The following is a 22,456-nucleotide window of genomic DNA, read 5'->3' as shown; positions in this document are numbered from 1 at the left end:
TTTAAAGACGGGTAAATGAAGGTTATGAGAAATGTAAGACCCATTGTAACACCTTCATAAGGGTTTAACATGGTGCTGCAGCGAATATTGCAGCCACTGCCTGAAACACCGGGGCAAACCCCTTCTCTTAGCGGTGTTACTGGGTGCATTACACAACACACGGGACCTACGTAGGCTTTACGTCCCATCCGAAGGACGAAGCAATAATGGTCAAGTGCCTTGCTCAAGAGCACAAGCACCATGTTTGTTTACACGTGCGCTTTCCTATGGGAGCCAGGTGGGGACGAGATCCACCAAGCTCCCATAATAAAAGGGCACATGTAAACAAAGCGTGACGTCATAATGATTCAGGTCTATCTTGTAGTGGGAGAGCCAATTGAATAAAGGCCTAAATGTTATGACTTGGAAAAAGATGACACATTTACAAGCGAACAATTTCCAAAGAACGCTTTTGGTATTATTTTTGCACCTTTTAATTGTGTACGGAAAAAAAAACCACGCCTCTGATTTAAATACTGTATTATTGTACGCAAGGTTTAAATTGGTTTAAATCTATATTTTTCACTGCACAGCCATGTATACATTTGTAAAACACTATTAATATGCAATATATTTTATTCTATTATTATTGAGATATTTGTTTGAAAAATAATTAAAACATTACACTGGCACAATATATTTATATATCCCAGTATGCATGTCATTATTTATGTGTTAAACAACTGCACATCTTATCCCAAGGGCAACTTTAAAGAAACCAAATTAGCTTTCAATTTATGGGAGCCCAGAGAAAGATAGAGATTTGTTATGTACATGTATTTCAAAAATATTTAATCCTGGGAGTTTATTACTGTCCAATCACCGCAGTGAAATGTTCGCATATAGTCCGTGTCAGTGCTACGCATAATCAGCACGAATCGTAGATGGCGCTGTTTGGTCGACCTACGAGGGCCGAAGAAGGGCACATCACATGTAGCACACTTGCTGTCGCTTATTCATAAGACGACATATTTTAGCGAGGTACACGAAGGTTTGGCACACCTTATAATATATACGGGCCATATCTTACTTGATATTAATTCCATCCAAAACACCAATTTCAAAGATACACCTACAAACCATTAGGGTAACCAGTTGACCATTTTAAACATAGTAATATTAATTAATACAAAACAAAACGCAAAAACAACATGCAAAAAAGAGTATCAATAACCTTATTGCCATATACAGTTTACATGAAAATATACGTAGGCCCTATGTGTATGGTGCATACTATTAAGTGCAATACTTTTATATTATGATTTTACAAGGTGCTTTGACGGTGGTTTCTTTCTCAAGATAAAACTTTTTTGTTTGTATTTCGTCTTTATAGAGTCTCAGTTACGATATATGCCTTATTTTCCGCTCCTGACTTTGTGGACAGGTCGTCTCCATCGGTTTTCACGTTCTGCGCGCGGTCTTCGTTTCGAGCCGTGGACCTTCTCTTGCAGAAGGCGATAGTCGCGCTATTTCCGCGGAGCGTTATCGTCAGGATGCAGACGGCCGATAGTGCGAAGACACCGCTCAGGACTAGCAAGCTGAGAGTGTAGTTACCCGAAATGTCGAAAAGAAACCCTGCAAAAAAGAGGGCAAAGTACTTCACTTTTACGTTTTTTTAATCGGCAGCATAGTTCATTTATATAGAGCGTGTATTAAAGTTGACCGTGTGGGCACGTACATGTAGTCTATAGCGGTGTAGAGCTAGGTGGGTTAGAGCCCCGCCGTGGCCATGCGTGTTGTGCCCTTTAGTAAGGCGCTTTACTTCAATTTCTCCTCTTAACCCAGGTGTTAAGGTACCGGCATTAGTCAATGCTGCGAAGGTAACAGACTCACTGTGGAGGAAGTGTGGCGATCCCCCCACAGCAGCATATGAGTATGGCCCAATCGCTAATGAAAGAGAGATGGGCACTCCGTTCCTGTGAACACAGGTTCGTCCCCCCATTTTTGTTTTTAAGTTGACCCCCAAACCTGCGAGATTTTACGATAATAATAGCACAGTCGATCGCGGGCACCATGTATAGGAGTGTCCTGACTGGACCCGTTGAATCAAGGGCAATAATCGGGTGTTTCGAAAGAAGATAACGCATTTACAACATATTGAAAATATTGTGAACTGATGACTTTCAAGTTAACAATTGTTGACCTCAACTTCTGTTCAATTGATCACGCATATATATATATATATATATATATATATATATCAATTATTTGGTAATTCATGTACCTCTGTCTACCCGGGCACTACTGGCTAATTTGGACAATCATGTGTTTGAGAGGAATAAAACACTAGAGGGTGCTCTTACCTGTCAGTGGTGCTCCGATGACTGAACCCACGCCAAAGGGGACTAGCACAAGTGACGTCACGGCGTCTCCTCCGTAGGCGCTAAACAACTGAAAGCTGGCTGAAAAGGTAATGCCTAGAAATAAGGCACGCAGGACGCCGCAAACTAAAAAAAAGGAAAGTTGTATTAGTGGAGTCCAACAGAGTGGGAAAAAGTCTTTACAGGTAAACAGAAGGACGTGGGTTCGATTCTCACCGAAGCACACGGTGTGATACTTTAGCATGAAACTGACAGTGGTCATTAAATTTTGTTCCCTTCGTTCACGTACATAGCACTTCTACAACCTCGCTGAAATCGACAACAGACGTAGGCCCTATACCGAACTCGTATCAAACATTACTTTGTACGAGGACAGGCAACGCCCCCGACGATTCTGAAATCTTATTGTTTGATGGTTGCCGCCTCCTCGTACATAAAGTCGTCTTGGTCTACAAGCCTGTAGACACGTCAAGTGGAGAGCAGCTCTCTACGCGTGTGGATTATTAAATTAAGTTGGCCACACTGTCACAATGTCAGACTGTACACCCGCTGTGACAAATGTTGAGGCTGTGTTCGCACTACGTGGTAACTCACCTACGGAGAGGATAAGTATGTCAGTCAGTGACTTCGCTAAGCTCAGAAAGCCCGCCGCCATGGCACCAAACATCGATGATATCGCCACCACGTTGACTCGCAGGAACGGTAAGTGGTCACCCAGGGACGCGATCAGGATCTTCCCCAGGATCTCTGCGACTGCGAAGACTATGATTGCCAGGGAAGTTTGGTCAACGGTAAACCCAAGGCTCTTCATGAAGCTGGCCTGGAGGGAACCAACCAAGAAAGCAATCAATGAGTGCGTTCGATTAGGTACAACGCCGATTTCGTGGCTTACGAGGGGCAGACGCCACGGTCTAAAGACGCTGCTCGCATATAGCGAGATAGTAGTGGAATATTATGGCTCATTAGAAAATGGCACGGAGAAAGTTGCTTGTTAAGTAACCATTTTGCGTGGTTATTTCACATGGGTTTGGTGAAATGACCACCTGAAATGGTGATATAACCATCTAGTTTTCCCAAGCTGCATAAGTATCCTGCACCATTTCTAATGGTCCTAAATACTTCACATGTGAAAGCAATCTTCATCATCATTATTTCAGTCCTTTATTTTATTGTGCGAACAATAAGCATAGACTACCTTGAAGTTAGACTCAGTCCTATATTGGTGTTTGATCAACGGCTACGCTTTGGAAAAAACCAAAGTCGTAATCCAAAATGATCAAGTATTCTTTTAAACGATATTCGCGTTACGAGTCGCGCCAAACCAAATTATTTCCTACAATTTGCATCAAGTTTGCATGTCGCTTAAAACGGATCAAATTCAAAGTCTACTATACGGAATAACAATACAAAATTCGCCTGATCGTAACAAACATCTACTTGTTTCTAGCAGTGCCATTCCAAATACATATTTGGTTTGGCGCATCTCTGGAATGCAAATATAAATACGAAACGGGTGACAGACTCCTATTAGTCTCCTTACAAAGTTAATGGTGGCGAATGTCCAACCAGTCATAGCAAACATCTGGGACGCCATGAAGAGCCAGACGTCAACCTGACGTATCATCTCTGAAAATCCTTTCTTGTGTTGCACAGCGTTTCCTGCGCTTTTTTCGCCCTTTTTGGCGGTCCTAATGTCAAGGTCGGTTTCCGTAGCGGCTGCGGCTGCGGCTGCGGCTGCGGCTGCGGCTGCGGCTGCGGATGTGGCTGTGGCTGTGTCTGTGTCTGTGGCTGTGGCTGTGTCTGTGTATGTGGCTGTAGCTGTGGCTGTGTATGTGGCTGTGGCTGTGTCTGTGTCTGTGGCTGTGGCTGTGGCTGTGTATGTGGCTGTGGCTGTGGCTGTGTATGTGGCTGTGGCTGTGTAAATGTCTGCGTCTGTGGCTGTGACTTCGTCCTCATCGGGTTCCTGTTCGGTTTTCCCGTCCATATCCTCGCAGAATGCATCGGTGGTTTTGTCCGCCGTCCCCTGCGACTGTACCGTACCTCCCCCTTCGAGCTGCGTTTCATCCAGGCATGTATCAGCCGCCGGGGATGCCGAGTCTTCCTCCTCAGGACGCTGTTCTCGTGCCGGCGGGGGGACCAGCAATATGGCGCTCAAGATGCCTAGAATGAAGACTCCGCCGCCGACGATTCTCATCATGTTGCGCCAGCCGTAGTGGACGATGAGAAGGGTCTTCAGTGGTGCAAAAGCGAGAAAACCTGCAGAATTCAAACGAAACTTTAACACACATCCGGTAATAAACAAGCACTTAATTAAAGCTACAGTCCATCATTTACAGCAATCCAAAAAGTAACTGACGTAATTTTGTTGAAAAGCATACTTGGTTTAAAGATAGTAATGGGACTAAACTCCCTGTGAAATTATTCTTTCTGGCAAGCTGTCATTTTGACGCAATCTTGGAAGTGTACGTTACTAGTTCGTTTTTAATTTGTCGTTGACACGACAGTTCAGTGCGCGACATCGCGTAGCTGCAATCGGCTCGGTGAGAATGTGTCTCGGACGCTGAATTCAGGCCCAATTCAAAGCATGACTCAGCATCTTTTAATTTGACATCGAGATCCTAGAATATTGTTTTGTTAGAATATACAATAGGCCTATGTTTTGTTATCTGTTTTGTACAGAATATACAATACGGCTATCATTAAAACGCGTTGGGCCTATTGGTATATATTACGTCACCGACACCACGAAGTAACACCCATCTACATACCAGTAAAAACTAGCAATCGGAGAAAACGGCAACTAAAGTTGAACGCCTTCTAAAACAACACTTTGCGTCAAAACGACAGAGTTTTTTCAGTTGGGTTTCTCGTTGTGGACACTTGATGAATTGAATTTATTAAATCTGCTGTTTTTCACTCGTTTGTGTATTAAATAAACAAGAAATAAGAGAAAAAAGATGAGTGTTAGTTCGTGAAACCGAAAAAGCTGCGAAACTGTAAATTTTCGTTTTCACGAAGTAACACTCTTCAATGTATTTAACACGAGGAAAGTGCAACTTCAGGTCAGCGCGCGCGCGCTCATGCAATTTGTTACAAGAAGAGTGTTACTTCGTGAAAACGTTTTTGCTCACTTATGAGCAGAGTGCGCGCCATGCATTGCAATGGAAAATGGAACTTGAGTGTTACTTCGTGAAAACGAAAATTGTCACTTTCGCGCAAAAGTTGCCATAGATACTTAGCGTAATTATTAATAAAGTAAAGCTCTTGAAGCTTTGAAACTTCGTGCAATGGTAGGCCTTGATGAATAATGTTTAAAAATCCAAAAAACTGAAAATCGAAAAAAATATGCTTTAACACGGTAGAGTGTTACTTCGTGGTGTCGGTGACGATTAGCATTATATTGGCATATTTATAATACATCACGCTTCTTTGTATACTGATCTGCTATTTAATACGTTAAGAAGATAAAAGTATTATTCGTAAAAATTACTTTATAATACATGTATTTCACAACGTTCACTATCTGATTCCGTAGTGTAGCGGTTATCACGTTCGCCTCACACGCGAAAGGTCCCCGGTTCGAACCCGGGCGGAATCACTTTTTTTAATATATGGTTTTCTCCTTTAAAGTCCAATTATTATTTTTTAAATCCCAGGAAAACATGAAATATTTGTTTAATATGAAATCACAATATAAAATAATTTGTTAAATACAAAATCACAAGTTGTAGTTTGTGTTACCATTTTACCGTCCTACTATGCAGTGTTTTCTCTTTCTGCACGCGCTCGATAGAATTTGTTGGTGAAAATCGAAGCATGCTTGATTTGTTTCGTCTACAGTTTCGTTTGGGTGGTTAAGCAAAGACAGTTAACTACAGAATTAACTGCAGGGAATAAACGTGAATTAAATTCATGAGGCAAATGGCTGGCATGGTGGGTGGCGCACTTTATTGTGAATCGCTCCATTTTTTTTTAAGAATAAGGGCGCTTCAACCAAGCAATTTTGAAAACGTACGTAAATTCCACTTGACAAAATTTTACCTGGTTCTGTAATTCATTAATTACAATGTCGCAATCTTCATTTTTGAGATGGAAGTAGAGTACATCAATTGCTTTAATAATTGTGATAATTCTGTTTGTAGCCGAGAAGTGGCGTACATAACAGCGCCCTCATTCGTTTAAAAAATACGGGCTTCTGCGCATGCGTCCTTACCTATGGAGGTGCCGAGTAAAGACAAGCAAGTGGCCCTCGCGTTATTCTTGCCCGGGTACCACTCGAAGAGCAGACAGGTGGCGCTGTGCATGTTGGCGCCACACCCGAATGCCATCAGGACACCCACAGTCAAAAAAGCCCAGTAGATATTGGGAACAAAGGAAGTGGCCAGGCATCCTAGGCTGAAGACAGTAAGTGCCAGCATGCAGACCGATCGGTGGCTCAGCCATTTTAGAAGCACGCCACCAATTGGGCTGAAGACGCTCAGCAGGCCGTTTTCTAAAGAGCCTACCCAGCCTGAAAAAAGAAGACAAATTTAGACCCCGGTTATATAGGGCGCCCTCACCGAAGTCAAGTTTTGCTAAACTGACTGATATTGAAAGTGCAGATCTACTCGTGCGAATAAGGGTAACTATCCTAGTCTCACCGGACCTGCTCTACAGACTTTTGTCATGTTGCGGCGATCTTGATTTTTTCCCATTCAAGTCAACATAACCAAAGCGCGGCTGGAAGGAAAAATAGTCTGGTTCCTTTTTCCAAAAAACATTATCATTCAGTACTGTTATTGGATAGAGGGAACATGACTGAAATGGTGGCAGCATGATAAAGGTCTATTGCAGTCGAGACAATCACAACTTCCACACAAGTCCGTCGCAAGTCAATCACAAGTCCTCGATCCAGTCCTGAGTCAAGCTTACTTAGCGCAGAAATTGTTTTGCCTTATCAAAATGCAGCTGCATTTAATTAAGGTTAAAGTGTTTAAAGGTAGAGTAGATCATTTGCAGCTATCCAAAAAAGTAACTGACGAAATTAATGTTGAAAAGCTTACTTGGTTTAAAGATAGTTATGTCACTAAACTTCCTGTGAAATTGTCCCTTCTGGCATGCTGTCATCTTGATGAAAACAATACAAGATGGCCTTTTCCAAAGATGCGTAAAAAAAACGTATTTTCGGAAATGTCCGTTAGTAGTTGGTTTGTAATTCGGCAAATCCGTAAATGGGTGCGCGCCAGCGTTGACACGACGCACACGCGGTTGCTATTGTTTGTCGGTTCGGTGCGTGACATCGCGTAGCTGCAAATTAAATCGGCTGAATGAGAACGTGTCCCGGATGCTGATTTCGGGCAGCATTCAAAACATGACTCGGCAACTTTTAAATTGAAATCGAGATCCTAGAATACTGTTTTCTCGGAATAAACAACATTCACTGATTTAAAGCTCAGCGGGTTACTTCTGATGCACCCGTCTTTAGATTTTGAGCACTTTGCTTCAAACGAAACAAATGCACAAAATTACAAATGATCCAACCTACAAATTTACTGAGAATTTCTTTTAGGATTTTTTTTCCTTTTAAATAAATTTGGCATTAAAGTACCATTGGTTCGAGGCTGCGTGGAGAGCGAGCGGGCGCACTGCGCTCCTTTAATACAAGTGACTCCACGTCATGCACGTGAATCAAACTTGAAAGTTTATGCACGTGAAGTGTCAGCGTTAGGTAAAACCATGGAGCTATGGTAAAATACACACCTGGGGTTAAGCCGACTGTCACCCCATGTGCGTCAAGTACAGCATGTGATACGTAACTGGCAACTTCCTAACACCTCATGCACTTGAGCTTCGCTTATGTATTAATGCAAATATAACCTCAACTGCCTCAGTTTGCTGTCAAGAGCCTTAAAGAGGTTGTGGAATGCTCGAAGACATTTCTGTCATTTTTCGGATATATGTAGCCTAAGGTGTGATGAAATAAAAACGACTATTGTGTCTGTCATGAAATGGTTACAAAAGGTACTTTTCAGAGCTGTTTTTCAGGTCCTGTTTCGACCCGAACGTGCAATTCGTGTAAAAGTCGTCGTTGGGGGCAGCAAACAAAACATAGTAAATCACGACGTAATAAACAGGACTCGTTTATACTACGCTGCATCGGGAGTCCTGTCTATTACCTCACGACATGTGTAGGCTACATGTATGCCCTTGATTGCTTTGAATTAAATTTCTCAATGTGGCCTTCTGAATAAAGCCTTTTTGTATAATTGCGATAAGCGCAGAAAGAAAATCTGAATGAAATCGAGGCCGTTGAGTTCAGTAGGTGTCGACACAGCTATTGTGAGACGATCGAGACCATGCAATGCCCAGGGAGCACAAACTATTGTGGATGTCTGGTGATAACATTGGCCATACGGAGTATGCATGCACTATAAAAACTTACTCATGCACCCGTGCACTATAGCACATTAATTTTTGTCCCATAAACATGAACGCTTAAAGAGGTTGTGGAATGCTCGAAGACATTTCTGTCATTTTTCGGGTATATATGTAGCCTAATTAGGTGTGATGAAATAAAAACGACTATATATTGTGTCTGTCATGAAATGAGTACAAAAGGTACTTTTTAGAGCTGTTTTTCAGGTCCTGTTTCGACCCGAACGTGCAATTCGTGCAAAAGTCGTCGTTGGGGGCAGCAAACAAAATCGTGACGTAATAAACAGGACTCCCGATGCAGCGTAGTATAAACGAGTCCTGTTTATTACATCATGATTTACTATGTTTTGTTTGCTGCCCCCAACGACGACTGTTATCACCAGACATCCACAATAGTTTGTGCTCCCTCGGCATTGCATGGTAACTCTCGCTCGTCTCACAATAGCTGTGTCGACACCTACTCAAGGGCGGATCCAGGGGGGGCCAAAGGGGGCCATGCCCCCCCGCCCCCAAAAAAACCCGAAACCAATTTTTTTTTTTTTATGTGACATCGCAATAAAGGCAGGCAATGAGTACACCACCATCTTTTCCTAAAAAAAACATTGGTTAAAGTGGTCAGAAATTGCCTCAGATCGCACCACAGAGCATCTAGAATCCAAAAAAATTTCGGGGCCCTTAAGCGGGCCCCGAACCCCAAGCCGTAATTTTTTTGACCCACTTTTTTGGGGGACCAAAATTTTGTTTGCCCCCCCCCCCCCAAAAAAAATTGTGTTCTGGATCCGCCCTTGCACCTACTGAACTCAACGGCCTCGATTTCATTCAGATTTTCTTTCTGCGCTTATCGCAATTGTACAAAAGGCTTTATTCAGCCTGAAGGCCACATTGAGAAATTTAATTCAAAACAATCGAGGGCATACATGTAGCCTACACAACACGCAAAGTTACATCTCAAAACTCGAAACTGCCCGACAACACCATTTAGATTGTACTGTCTGCCCATCAACATCAGGGAGGCTAAAACCTTGGGCATTTTCAAAGGTCTTCTAAAACACACGTTTTTGTCTAATTTCTTGTATTGCTTTGTACTCCGTTTTGTTACTGATGTTCTGTATATTGAGTTTCAGTGTTCATTGTGTAACGTATTATTTGTATTGCCTTGTACAGCGCTGTGTTCCTTGAAGGGGGCTTTATAAATGCCTAATTGTATTGTATTGAACAAATAATCATCTTTAACCCCAACTAAAGGAGTGGGTGAAAAATCATACCCAAAAAATGAAGAATTCAGGTCTGTTACGAATAAGCTTTATAACACGGTGTAACAAAGCGATGTAGAAAATCAAAAGTCTGTGAAAGCTTTGTAAAATTCCAAGATTTCCCCGAATATAATTCAGTGGCTTTGATCCCTTTTCCACAACTGGATATCGTCTTCTGTTTTGTTACGCGTCCTCTTTCAACGGGTCTCGCAACGCCTCCGGGCTGCGTGCAGTGCCTATATGCACTTTTATTTATAAGGGACCCTTATTCTTAGATACAACAAAACAGACCTACTGTAATATGGTAGAATGGGCGTTCCTTTAAGTTTAAGGGTCCATGAAGTGAATTATTCCGAGGAACATTTTTTTTTTTTGCAACTTCTACTTTTTTTTGGGGGGGGGGGACAAATTGATATCCCTGTTTTGGTTAAATTTATTGAAAAGTGCACTTCTTTAAATCTTAAAACCAGTTCCATGTTATTTTTCCGGACAACTGGGGGCGCTGTTGCTATTATTTCAGCTCAGGAAGACACTGTTCAGTTTAGGGGCTTTCTGTTCAAATTGTGAACCAACATTGACAATATTTGTGAGAAAAGTTTGCTCATTGGCTTACTAGTATGCACTGACGCAACAACGAATCACCAAAGAAAAGAACATTTACGACATCGAAATATCCAATTCTGGCAACTTTCAGTGCTGTAATACATTGTAGCTGTAACATTGAGGTTTCCGCCTGAAACGACATCTGTAACAAGTGATAATATAGTAACCAACGGATAACGTATCAACCGATAATGTAACAACGGTTGACCGATATTGTATCACTAACCGATAACGTAACAAACAGTGACTGATACTGTAGTACTAGTAGAATGCACTGCACTATCAGTCAATTTCTCATACACCATCTGTCAGGTATGGTGGTTGTCCCAGGTATGCCTACCAGAGTCGTCACCCTACTTTCAAAATCGGATTCGTGTATCATAACCACACACTACAGAGTGTGCAATAAAAGTGCAACACTCAGAAAACAAATACTTAAAACTGTTTAATGGGTTTTTTTTTCTTCAATGAAATTATATATTACATTAAACCCTGACAATTTCTCAATCCACTCCTTTTTACCCCATTCTATTTGGGTCCCTAGATCCAGAAATACAATCAATTAAGTGAAAGGGTGTCAATTTTACTTGGGCCACTCCCACTCTGTGATGCCACCAACTTCAATTCCTATTCAATACCTATTCAATGCTCAACTCAGATTCAGCATATCCAGGTACTAGCTGAGAGTACTGGCCCGGCCACGCAAAACATGGCACAAACAAGTCGTATACTTTTATGTATGATCTAAATGTGCTCCTGCATGGAGTATTTATTAAAGAGAACTATCAAAACAAATGGCCGAACCGGATCAAACCAGTTTCCCTCAGTAACAAAATAGTTGGTCGAATAGGCATTCCTTACAATATCCCGTAAAGAATGGAATTGCTTTTTTTGTGGTCAAAATGGTCGCTTAGCTGAGCGCAATTAAGTAGGGTAAATTCAAGGATTCACCATGAAAGATACTTTCACCACGTAGGTGCTTAGTTTTCATGTAATTTTCAGGCAAAATTTACACTGAGTTTGCCCCCCCCCCAAAAAAAAAGAAGAAGAAGATTGCCGTACACTTGGCCTTTAACCAATATCTTCAATGGTGAATATCAAGTGAAAACACAGTCCCGGTTTCGATTTTCTCAAAATCAACTTTTCCCCACAAATAGCTGGACAAAATAGACGTTTGGGACTAGACGTTTGGCCGATCCCAGCCTTTTGCACACCAGTACATTAAAGCCCACTGATACCAATACAACAATCCCCCAACTTTAGTGAAAGGCCAATCCTTCCTTGAAAGTGCAGCCTCATATGTATGAGGACAAATGCACAGTGTGTAAGTATTGCGCATTGGTCTAAACATCCTTCCTCCATGGTCTAAACAAGAATAGCAGTCAGTACCTATCTCTATGTATACACATTCACAATTTCGACATGCACATGCTTCCATGAAGGCTCAATCTTCTAAAAAAAAGTTGGACATGTACCAGTCTAGTCTTAGGCTCCAAATTGAAGTCACTTAATTGGCTTAACTCTCAGGTGCAAAATGTTGAAGAACTTCAAAAATTAAATTGATACATCAACTTAGCTGGTGAAATACTGAGGACCTTGTCTTTGCTTCATGAAAAGTTTGGAGAATTTTGTCAGTGAGTAAATTTGGCCTGATTTTGTTTTGCATGTTTTTCAGCACTCAATTAGGTCCCAGTCTGAGTCTGCCAAATACCTGTGAAATGATTCCACCTGAAATAATTCAGACGAACACAATAATTGAAATTTGTTTTCTAACGAGCGTTAGCAACGGACTCCAGTTACTAGACCCAAACAATTGTGCGACCGTTTTCTCTGTTTTCTCAAAAAAAGTTGATAGATGGATGATACAAAAGTACACCTGGAAGTAAGTCACTCGTACTCACCAGTTAGTGCTGCACTTGTCCCGAACTCTTCTCGGAAACTAACGAACAGGATGCTGTAGTTGAACAGGGGCCCGAACAGGAGGAAGAACTGCACCAGTACACACAAGGTGACCATCCAGCCGGCCCACTTCCCAGACATGGTCATGCCGACTCCGATCGCCATGCTGAGATGACCAGTTGGTTTCCCTGTGAGATGTGGAGGGATATGGTCCTACAGACTCAGTTTCACTACGACTTCTGCTACATGTAGTGCAGCGATCCACTATGTTTTGCTCAACTGGTTAGAGCTGGCCTACCACAACAGGAACAGTAGACAAAACGAGTCTCCCAAGAAGGCCAACGCGTTAAACAACGCGTGCAGTCATTCAATTCTCTGCAATGTACATGTACACATCAAAGTATGCATTCAAGCGACCTGAATTTAATCTAGAATTGTGATTGTTGCGTGTGTGCGTGTATAAAAAAAAACCATAATAACTACGGAAGACGGATAGTGCCACTCAATGAGTGTGAATATTTTTTTTTGGTGCGAGTAAAAATATTTGTTTGTGCAGCGGCCGCCACTTATTATGTGGCGGCCGCCATTTAAAAATATTTGAATATATTTTTGGTACGTGTGAAATTTTTTTTTTGTACGACTTATGTGGCGGCCGCCACTTATTATCTGGCGGCCGCCACATAATAAGTGGCGGCCGCTGGACAAACGGAATGCTTTTAATAATTTTTGTCGTGTTCAGTGGCTAGCTTGTGAATTGACTTGAGAATGGAAGAGCTTGTTATAGACCATCCCAACTGATTGATTGACTGACTGACCGACCGCCCGACCGACCGACCGACTGACTGACTCCCCGACTGACTGACTCCCCCCCCCGACTGACTGACTGACTGACTGACCGACTCCCCGACTGACTGACTCCCCGGCTATACTGACTGACTGGCTATACTGATTGACTGACTCCCCAAAGATATCGATTTGTTGTGTAAAATTGGCTGAGAACACAGACAAACCGAGAGGAAAAAAAAAAGGTCAAAATCGTGCAGTTTGGGGGGCCGGACATAGCCTAACACGCAATATCCCCAGAACCGTTCGATGTATTAGCTAGGTTTACTCGGGATGTTGAAATTCAGTTTCTACCATCAATGTACATGTACAGACTGTATAGCCGATTACAGCTATAGACTTAATGCGTTGTGAAGAAGTTTGTCGCATAGTACAATATACACTTCCTTTAAGGCTTTATTTACAGTTCAATATCGAAATACTGTTGAGGACTGATGAGTAGAATCAATTGCAGAATGAAGTTTTGATGTACAGCTGTAGGATGGAAGTAATGAAGGAAGGAAGTACGGAAGTACGGATGGTTTTGCTGAAAAACAACAAAATATAAGGGAAAATTATAAACTAATACAAATGGTAGAATAAAGTAAATTGGGTACACAAACAAGGAAATAAACAATTACATATTAAACAAGTAATAATTAAACTATAAGATAAATGAAGAAAAACTATGTACTTACTATACGCTGGGGGTTTTGCCAAAATTGGGTGTCTAACTGTGTGTAAATCTAACGGTGTGTAAAACTAACTGTGTATAAAAGCAGGTGTTGTAGGCTTGTAGGTTGTAGGTGCTGTAGCAACAGAATGATGGGAAAAGTAAAAGGAGCTAAAACTATGGTAAAAGCACAGACAGTGTCCTAACAGGGTTAAGTATAAAGGCACCCTAGGGAATGTTTTGGTATGGAGTTGGGGGAGGTTGCTATGGGGACCGCCACCCAGGCCTGGCAGAGTTGGGCGAAACAAGGTCGTACAGGGATTGGGGACTGTGGTCAAGGGATCTTACACTAAATTGTACATCTACATTGTACATGTACATGGTCTGAGCTAGCTAGATAATGAGGATAAAATATTTTTAAACCTAGAGATGATAGTTAAAGACAAAAATAATAAGAAAAGTTAATATATAATACATAACGTCCGCTACAGACTGCATTATCTGAATATAATTATATAGCGATATATTTTTTTGCTGAAGTAAAGTTGAGCTGTCACAAATCCTCAAGTGAACCACAAATTAACGGACCACAATATGAGCTATGACTGTACGCACGGTATCCCACTTTCTCACCCACGCCGAATTTGTCATGGTCTTGTTTACTTCGAAGTTTTTGGTTCTTATGTGGTTGGAAAACGCACGCTGGGATTTCGATGCATGGGTCTGGGTGACCTCCAATGACATCGCACTGCGTGACAGCTTGATCTCGCCGGAAATATCTTTTTTACAGTCACGTCATGAAAGTGATCCCCGATCGCGATACTTGTTAAAGGGAATGGACACCATTCGAAAAGAAAAACAGTTTTGTCGGTTCCAGCTCGACTATAAGCCAAGCGCAGTCTTTTTAAACCTAGAGATGATAGTTAAAGACAAAAATAATAAGAAAAGTTAATATATAATACATAACGTCCGCTACAGACTGCATTATCTGAATATAATTATATAGCGATATATTTTTTTGCTGAAGTAAAGTTGAGCTGTTACAAATCCTCAAGTGAACCACAAATTAACGGACCACAATATGAGCTATGACTGTACGCACGGTATCCCACTTTCTCACCCACTGTTACTTATGAGCTGGGCAGTGTTATCGCATAGGATTAAGCTAAATCTGGTCCATTGTGCTGACCAGATGCATGACTATCCAGTGGATTATGAATCAATAATGTGTGCGCTCTGGGACCAGCTTTACTTGGCTTTCTTATAATGGAATCCGGAGACAGAATTATAAGCTTTTATACTGTGGTGGTGTCACGCTCACGCGTATGTACTGTGACGCATTCTTAAAGACGAGGCGCGCACGCATTTTGGTATTCCTATTGGTCGAAGAAGCCCGGAGTACGTACGTACGTGTGTACCTGAGCGAGACTCGCACGAGCCAGATGCCACCTCAGAAACTGGCTGCCGCCGGATTTGTCATGTTCTTGTTTACTTCGAAGTTTTTGGTTCTTATGTGGTTGGAAAACGCACGCTGGGATTTCGATCCATGGGTCCGGGTGACCTCCAATGACATCGCACTGCGTGACAGCTTGATCTCGCCGGAAATATTTATTTTACAGTCACGTCATGAAAGTGATCCCCGATCGCGATACTTGTTAAAGGGAATGGACACCATTCGAAAAGAAAAACAGTTTTGTCGGTTCCAGCTCGACTATAAGCCAAGCGCAGTCTTTTTCTTCGAAATAATATCCCGCTAATTCCAAGGCCATGAATTGATTGATTGATTGATTGATTGATTGAACAAACTTTCTTATCCCCACATGGGAAATTAAAATGGCATTGACAAAGAACAGGTTACGAAATGATACAAGTCGAGGTTAAAAGTATCATTTTAAAATTCACATAAATTTAAAAAGAATTCCCATAGTTGAAAAATCACATTTCAAAACAAAGCAACTCTAGGGTCCACCGATTAAAAAGATTAAAATGCTCTAAAAAAGAAGAAGAAACTTTGCATATTTAAGTCTATAATATAAATCCTGAAACAGGTTTTAATTTCTGAACAGCAACCTTGAACGAGCCTGTGTACCCGCGAATAATGGAATCTACGTACTAAACAAACTTGTCACTCATATTATGCACCGCCGGTTATGTATTGTTTGGCAAGTGCCGCGCATTCGGCGTTTTACAAAATGAAACTGCAATTGCTGCATGGATAGCGTGACACAACACTAGATCACTGGGAAGTGGACTAAAACAAAACCGGGCAAAATGTGGGGGAAAATAAACAACGATGAACTCATGTCACACCTGTTCAGCAGCGTAGCTATGGGAGGAGGGGGGGGGGGCGCATCGCATCCCCCCCCCGGATATTTAGCAACCTGAGAAAAACACAGTTCTTTAAGTTACCATGGTAAGCTGGTTTAACCATAAAACGCCTTTTTCCTTTTTCTGTTTATTTGTCACGAAACGGGCCTGTTTTTCGCGATTTGCTGTTTATTTTAACGTCCCGTGGAAATCGAATAGCGCCACCTATTGTCTGACAATGACCATGATGTCAGTTTTGAACAGCGCCCCCATGGGAAGACGGTATCCAGCTCCCCCTTTCCTATAGGCTTTCCTGTCTTGTTAGATTTAACGTTTCAATATAAACGTTTATCTCTATACCAACCCGTGGCTGGCATTTTTTTGTCGACCACGTACAACTATGGAAGGCCAACGTTGCAAAAATAAAGACTGATTAATGTTTCTAAACATATTTTAATTGTTGAAAATACAACATAACCAACAAACGGCTGCTAAAGATTAAACACCTACTCCTTACATAATGAGGGTGTTAATGCAAATTTGGGCAAAATCTGTTGCCAACCACGACTTTAATTAATGCCCTTCTGGCAGCCCATACAAAATATTTACAAACAAAAGAACAGGTTGTAGACCTTTCTGTTGTTTGTAAACGTTGAGCGCCATTTTGTATGGGCTGCTGCAGGGGCATAAATTGAAGCCGTGGTTGGCAAAATTTTTTTTCTCAAAAACAGTCCTCATAACACCGTTATTACATAATAAAAAAAACATGTTTAGCAAGTATTTTGTAGCGGTTGTCGTTTATTTTGTATATTCACCAATCAGATGATATTGTTATAATCTTTAATTACTATTCTTCATTTTTGCAGTGTAAGGCCTTCCATAGTTTGGCAACCCGTAAATGTGCCAACCACGTGTTGGCGATAGAAAAGTCTTTTTCTACTGATTGTAGCCAGAAAATAGTGCTGTTATAGCGCCCTCGTTCGCCCCAAAACACGGCCTATTGCAGAAACATCATGCCTACATGTACGTACAACATAACAATGTTTACTGCCAACGGCCATGCTTCACACTTGTGCGCAAATGTAGCGGGATACATTCATATGCAAAATAACATAGTCACTGCTGGGCGGGGCGACGTTTATATTCCTTCAAGCCATCACTAATGCGCATCAATATCGGCGCACAATGTGCAGATTGCCTGATGCATCGTATTTGTACAACGCACTAATACTGGCAATTGAGAAGTGTCATAAAGTAGTGTGACGCGTCTCTATCTCAATCGCCTCAAACGATCTCGCCTTAACTGGATGCCTCAAAAGTTTAATCCTAGAACCGCAAGACAATAACGAGGTAAGTGTTTTTTTTTGTAGCATCCATAATTGTTTGCGATCGCTAATACTTTGTGCATGCATCGTTACAAATAAATTCGGTTGCTCAAAGAGATCCTTGTGAAACTAAATCACTATTAAGGACCATCTTTGTCACCTCCGTTATAAGTTATTCTTTTATTTTATAATTTATCAAATCAAAACAGAAAAAAAAACACTGACGAATTTAGTGTAGTTGCGCGAACTAAATAATTCTGTAACGTACGTTCTTCTCAATATTTTTATGGGCTGGTTAAAATATAACCAAAAAAACATGAAAAAGATTTACAAAACAAAAACCACGCAACACACACAAGCAAACAGAATTAATTTTTTCCCAGTGCATTGTGGGAGATGGTCGACAAATTTACAGCGCGGGACATTTAAAATTGTTAGTTTTTCCGGTCAGTATTTTCGTTACCATATGATTCCAGTATCTGCTTGCCTTTTTTTTTTTATCAATTTGGTGTTTTCTGTAAGGCGGGAGAACGCTGTGCCCCAAATTATAACAAATTAGTCTACTGACACTCATTTAAATGGGCCATAGTTTGTTGACTGTAAACTTGAAAAATGGACTCTCCATGCCAAACTCTTGGTGGCGCACTGCATTGTTTCTCGCACCCCTCCTCCCTCTGCCCTTCCTCAAAGCTCAGCATTCTGATTGTCAAAGTGACCAATTCCCCCCACCCCTGGCGCACCATCAGCCAGCATGTAACTGAACGAGTACCATAATCTGCACCTTTGGCTCAAAAAAAGAAAGAAAAAACAAAACAAAAGAAGTGCAGGATACCCCGACACGACTTGCGGCGTACGACAGAAAAGAGAAGGATTGGGACGAAGGGAAAACCAATGCAGAAAAAAAGGGCCCAACTGCACCAAAAAGATTTGTATGATGCATTAAAGAGAGTCAAATGAAATAATGTGGAATCTCCCATGCACATGATGGGTTAATGCCCGATGACTGTTTGTTTGGAGTAAGGAAATGGACCCTCTTTTACCCTCTTTTGACACACAAGGAATTCCTTTATGTAAGCGATAACCATATGTAGGGCCCAACTTAATCAGTCAAACTGACAGAATTGGGCTCTTCTTGATCTCAGGTTTCCAATTGGTGCATTAGGTACGATCACCAAATTCTGGACTGTCTTTGACATTTGTCTAAATCGTTTGTGAACTCTCGCAGTACATGCATCTTAGAGCAATCTTTCTAACTGGTTACAATGGCAGACCCTGATATTCCCGCCCTATATACCCTCTTGTCTAAAGGTATCCAAGCGATGGCGTTTAACGGAACCATCACTGATCTTTGTCTCAACAGATTGTGTCTGTTGCATGTCACGAAGTCATCCTTCCGACTGCTTATGATGGAGAACCCTTCCCGCACAACTATGATGGCCAACTCAACAGCCCAGTCTCACCCCGGCATCGACACGTTGGGCACCAGTCTACACAGCACCGACCATGCCGCCCTCACCGGCGTCAACGTGCTCATTGGAATACTGGGCATTTTAGGCAACAGCACCGTCATCCTGGTCTATTTGGTCAACCCTAAAATGACCCGCTCGCTGACCAGTGTCTTTATCTTTCACCAGTCCTTCATTGACCTGGTAAGTTCCTTCATCTTCTTGGCCATTCGGCTGGACCGGTGGCGCCCTCTGTTGAGCAGCTCTGCCGCCGGTATCTTTTGCAAGCTGTGGTACTCGGAGTATCTCCTGTGGGTGCTTGTCATGACCTCAACCCTCAATCTTCTCCTGGTGTCCATGGAGAGGTACGTCTGCATCGCCCACGCCGTGTTCCACAGGAATCACTTCACTCGCAAGAAGGCTAAGTTCTCCATGTTGATCGCATGGCTGTTCAGCCTCGCCTATCAAGCCTACTGGGCCGTAGTCTCCATCGCAGTCGATGGGAAGTGCGAGCCTCGATGGATCAGCGGAGCCATGCAGTGGTTCTTCGGGATCTTAACCTTCTGCGTGGAGTACCTGATACCCCTAGTCTTAATGACTTTTGCGTACACTAGCATTATCTCTAGACTCAACCAGCGACGCCGCGTATCGGCACTGTACGAAGCCAGTGCTTACAACTTAAACACAGAAGGAAAATCTGAAACCAGCTTGAGTGACTCAAACTCGACGGGGAGAACGCAGCCTGCTTCCCCACGCCCGATCACCTCGAGCTCGACTACCGCTCGCCAAGATATGTACTCGGAAGCCAAGAGAAATGTTGCCAAGACCCTGTGCATAGTCTTCGCAACTTACGTCATCTGCTGGACGCCTACGGAGCTCGAGTACCTGGTCTACAACCTGGGAGGGTCTTTAGACTTCGACGGGACTTTCCACCGAGTCACGGTAGTCCTGGTCTTGTGCAACATGTGCGTCAATCCCATCATCTACGCGCTCAAATACCGAGAATTTCAGAAGAGCTTGAAGCGACTGTTGGCAACGTGTAGCGACAGGGTCACGCGAAGGCATCTGACAAGTCAGGCAGGTTCAGACACGGAACAATTTAAGTTGAATAAGCTCAGTAGGTCCCCCCTCCCGCCCATCAAACGGGCTCACAACCAAGCGGACAATTTGGCAATGTCAGATGAGTTTCAAAATGTTATTATAAATGTCGATAAAAGCTAATAATGTTGTAAAGACATTCATAGATCAACATTGACTCAGGCACTATACCACGGGCACATTTCATGGTACCGCTAAGCACCAAGAGTGATCAGATGAAAATCGCACAATTCCTCTAGATTAAATACAAATCTCCTGGAATCACAAGAATTACTTTAAAAACACTTAAACATGTACTAACATGCAGATGTTATCAGATTTCCTAATTACAACAAGCCGTGGCTTACACGGAGGGTCACATTATATAGCACATTGAAGTTAAGGCGCGTGACTAGCCTGGCTGCCATATGATACTATACTGTGTCGTCACGGCAAGGTTTGTTTGAAACAACGAAGCTTGTTCAAAACAAATCTGGTATATTTTTCTGTTAGGATACTAACAGAATCCTGCTAGCGATCTGTTAGATTCTTTATTTTGCAAGATTTTCTGCTTAGCAGAAACTGCTTAGAAGAACTTTAGCAGAAATTCTGCTAAAATGGTCACCTTGATTAAGATATTTGCAAGGGACAGATTGCAGATTGCAAATGCAGGTTACCATTCCAAAAGTCGTGCAATTGATATTGCATGAGACTGGCTCTCAGCTGACTTTTCTAAGCAACAACATTTCTAACCTGTACTTTTTGTTTTGTAGTTCCATGGATTTGGGACCAGGTTTTAGGGGAAAAGTATACTTCAGGAAGTATTATGTACAGTGGCCTTTATGTGACACCAAAGATTTTAGTTGTACATAACATTTCAAAAATGGCATCGTATCTGAATCGGTATATATTTTGAGACAAATTGGGAGTGTTACCCACTGCTGTAAAGAGATTGCCATACTTCGAACTGTTCAACAAGATATCTGTTTATTTGGTGGTTTATAAACAGCATGTTCATTTAAATGGCGATCGCAAGTTGATCTCCAAACACCTGCAAGAAAACTTGAAAAGTATGGATTGTGCTTTTTTTTATCAATCTTTATTAATCTTTTAACTGAAAGTGTGCAAGACGGAATGATTTTACTTTGTGCTCGCTTCACCATTTCTGTCTTTTCAGTCAGTTACCTGACAAAATATATATGTTTTTAGAAAAATCAGTTGGTTACCTTTCTTAACACTATTAATAACTATCAAACAAACACCGTAGCGTAATGTATGTGCTTTCAGAAAACACGACCGGTCGCTTTGAACAAAAAAAATCTGATCAATGATTGAAATTGACTTTTTCCATTAACTCTGGCTTTCTTCAGCCGGATACTTTCAATGGCCCCTGACAATGAGTAATCTCCTCTTCACAGAACCTCGGCTATATACGTATTGTAACAATCATCCAGATCATTGTTTTGTTCCCATTGTCCCTAGGTCGTCCCAACGGTCCTTGATAATGGACATCTTTATCATGCCATCTGGCGCAGGATTTTATCCATAACATCCACTGAACCTCCATTCACTCTCCCTTATCGCTGACAGCTGTACGTACCTTATTTCTCGTGATGGAATATCGGTGTTAACGAGTTTCCAAGCATTAATCCGAGACTAATGGGTGCTTTTTCAATCTTCTGTTAAGGAGGAAAAGACGCGGTAGGCTCACTAATTTTATTTGGAATCTGAGACTGAAATTCGATCGTTCCGGCACATTCGTTACAGATGCAAGACCTGCGCCAAATAATAATATTGGTCCCTGTTCGGAGTAAAAACGTTCTGTTTATAGAGACCGTGACGTGCATGGTCACACACCGCTCGTGCGTCATTGTTTCCGTCACAGCCAGAGATTTCACACTGTTCTTAATGTCGTAAAATTACATCTTCTCTTTTCCCCATTTTCTTTTCGCTTGAAACAACACAATTACTCTACTCAAAATCTTAAGTAAGGTGCACAGCAACTATAGTTTTAGCTCTTATTGTCACTACATTTTGCGAAAACCTTTTTTGAGGGGTCTCATCACAATTGCAGCTGACGGAACACCGTCAAATGATTATCGAAACCATTTCTGGTGAACTAATTTTAAAAGGGGCAAGTCTTTCACTTTGAGCGAGATTTTTTCCTCATAAAATCGGTAGGTACTTCTCTGGGTAATTACCAATGTTCCTACCTGCCGTTAATATCTTCACTAACAGCGCCAACCACGCCTAGTTTCAAGAAAGTTTTCGGGGCAAA

General features: G+C 41.9%; 2 protein-coding genes and 1 non-coding gene across 3 annotated transcripts; 2 read left to right on the top strand and 1 right to left on the bottom strand.

The window, feature by feature from the left end:
- Positions 1-435: 435 nt before the first annotated feature.
- LOC119732029 (monocarboxylate transporter 13-like) lies at positions 436-13,003 on the bottom strand. Its single transcript, XM_038205431.1, has 6 exons — positions 12,532-13,003; positions 6,574-6,870; positions 3,901-4,616; positions 2,955-3,180; positions 2,343-2,486; positions 436-1,614 (listed from the first exon to the last, which is right to left on the bottom strand). Exons 1-6 carry the CDS (start codon positions 12,692-12,694, stop codon positions 1,367-1,369), a joined length of 1,794 nt encoding a protein of 597 aa, XP_038061359.1. The 5' UTR covers positions 12,695-13,003; the 3' UTR covers positions 436-1,366.
- Trnav-cac lies at positions 5,886-5,958 on the top strand. The gene has a single exon. It is a non-coding gene; the product is annotated as a tRNA-Val (tRNA).
- A 4,587-nt stretch (positions 13,004-17,590) lies between the features above and the next one.
- On the top strand, positions 17,591-21,809 carry LOC119721170 (histamine H4 receptor-like). Its single transcript, XM_038191049.1, has 2 exons — positions 17,591-17,681; positions 19,017-21,809. The coding sequence occupies exon 2, from the start codon at positions 19,060-19,062 to the stop codon at positions 20,320-20,322; it is 1,263 nt and encodes a 420-aa protein (XP_038046977.1). The 5' UTR covers positions 17,591-17,681; positions 19,017-19,059; the 3' UTR covers positions 20,323-21,809.
- Positions 21,810-22,456: the final 647 nt, after the last annotated feature.

This window comes from Patiria miniata, unplaced genomic scaffold (genome assembly GCF_015706575.1).
Source record: "Patiria miniata isolate m_02_andy unplaced genomic scaffold, ASM1570657v1 HiC_scaffold_1, whole genome shotgun sequence".
NCBI classification, from domain to species: domain Eukaryota; kingdom Metazoa; phylum Echinodermata; class Asteroidea; order Valvatida; family Asterinidae; genus Patiria; species Patiria miniata.
This window is presented reverse-complemented; position numbering and strand designations above follow the sequence as displayed.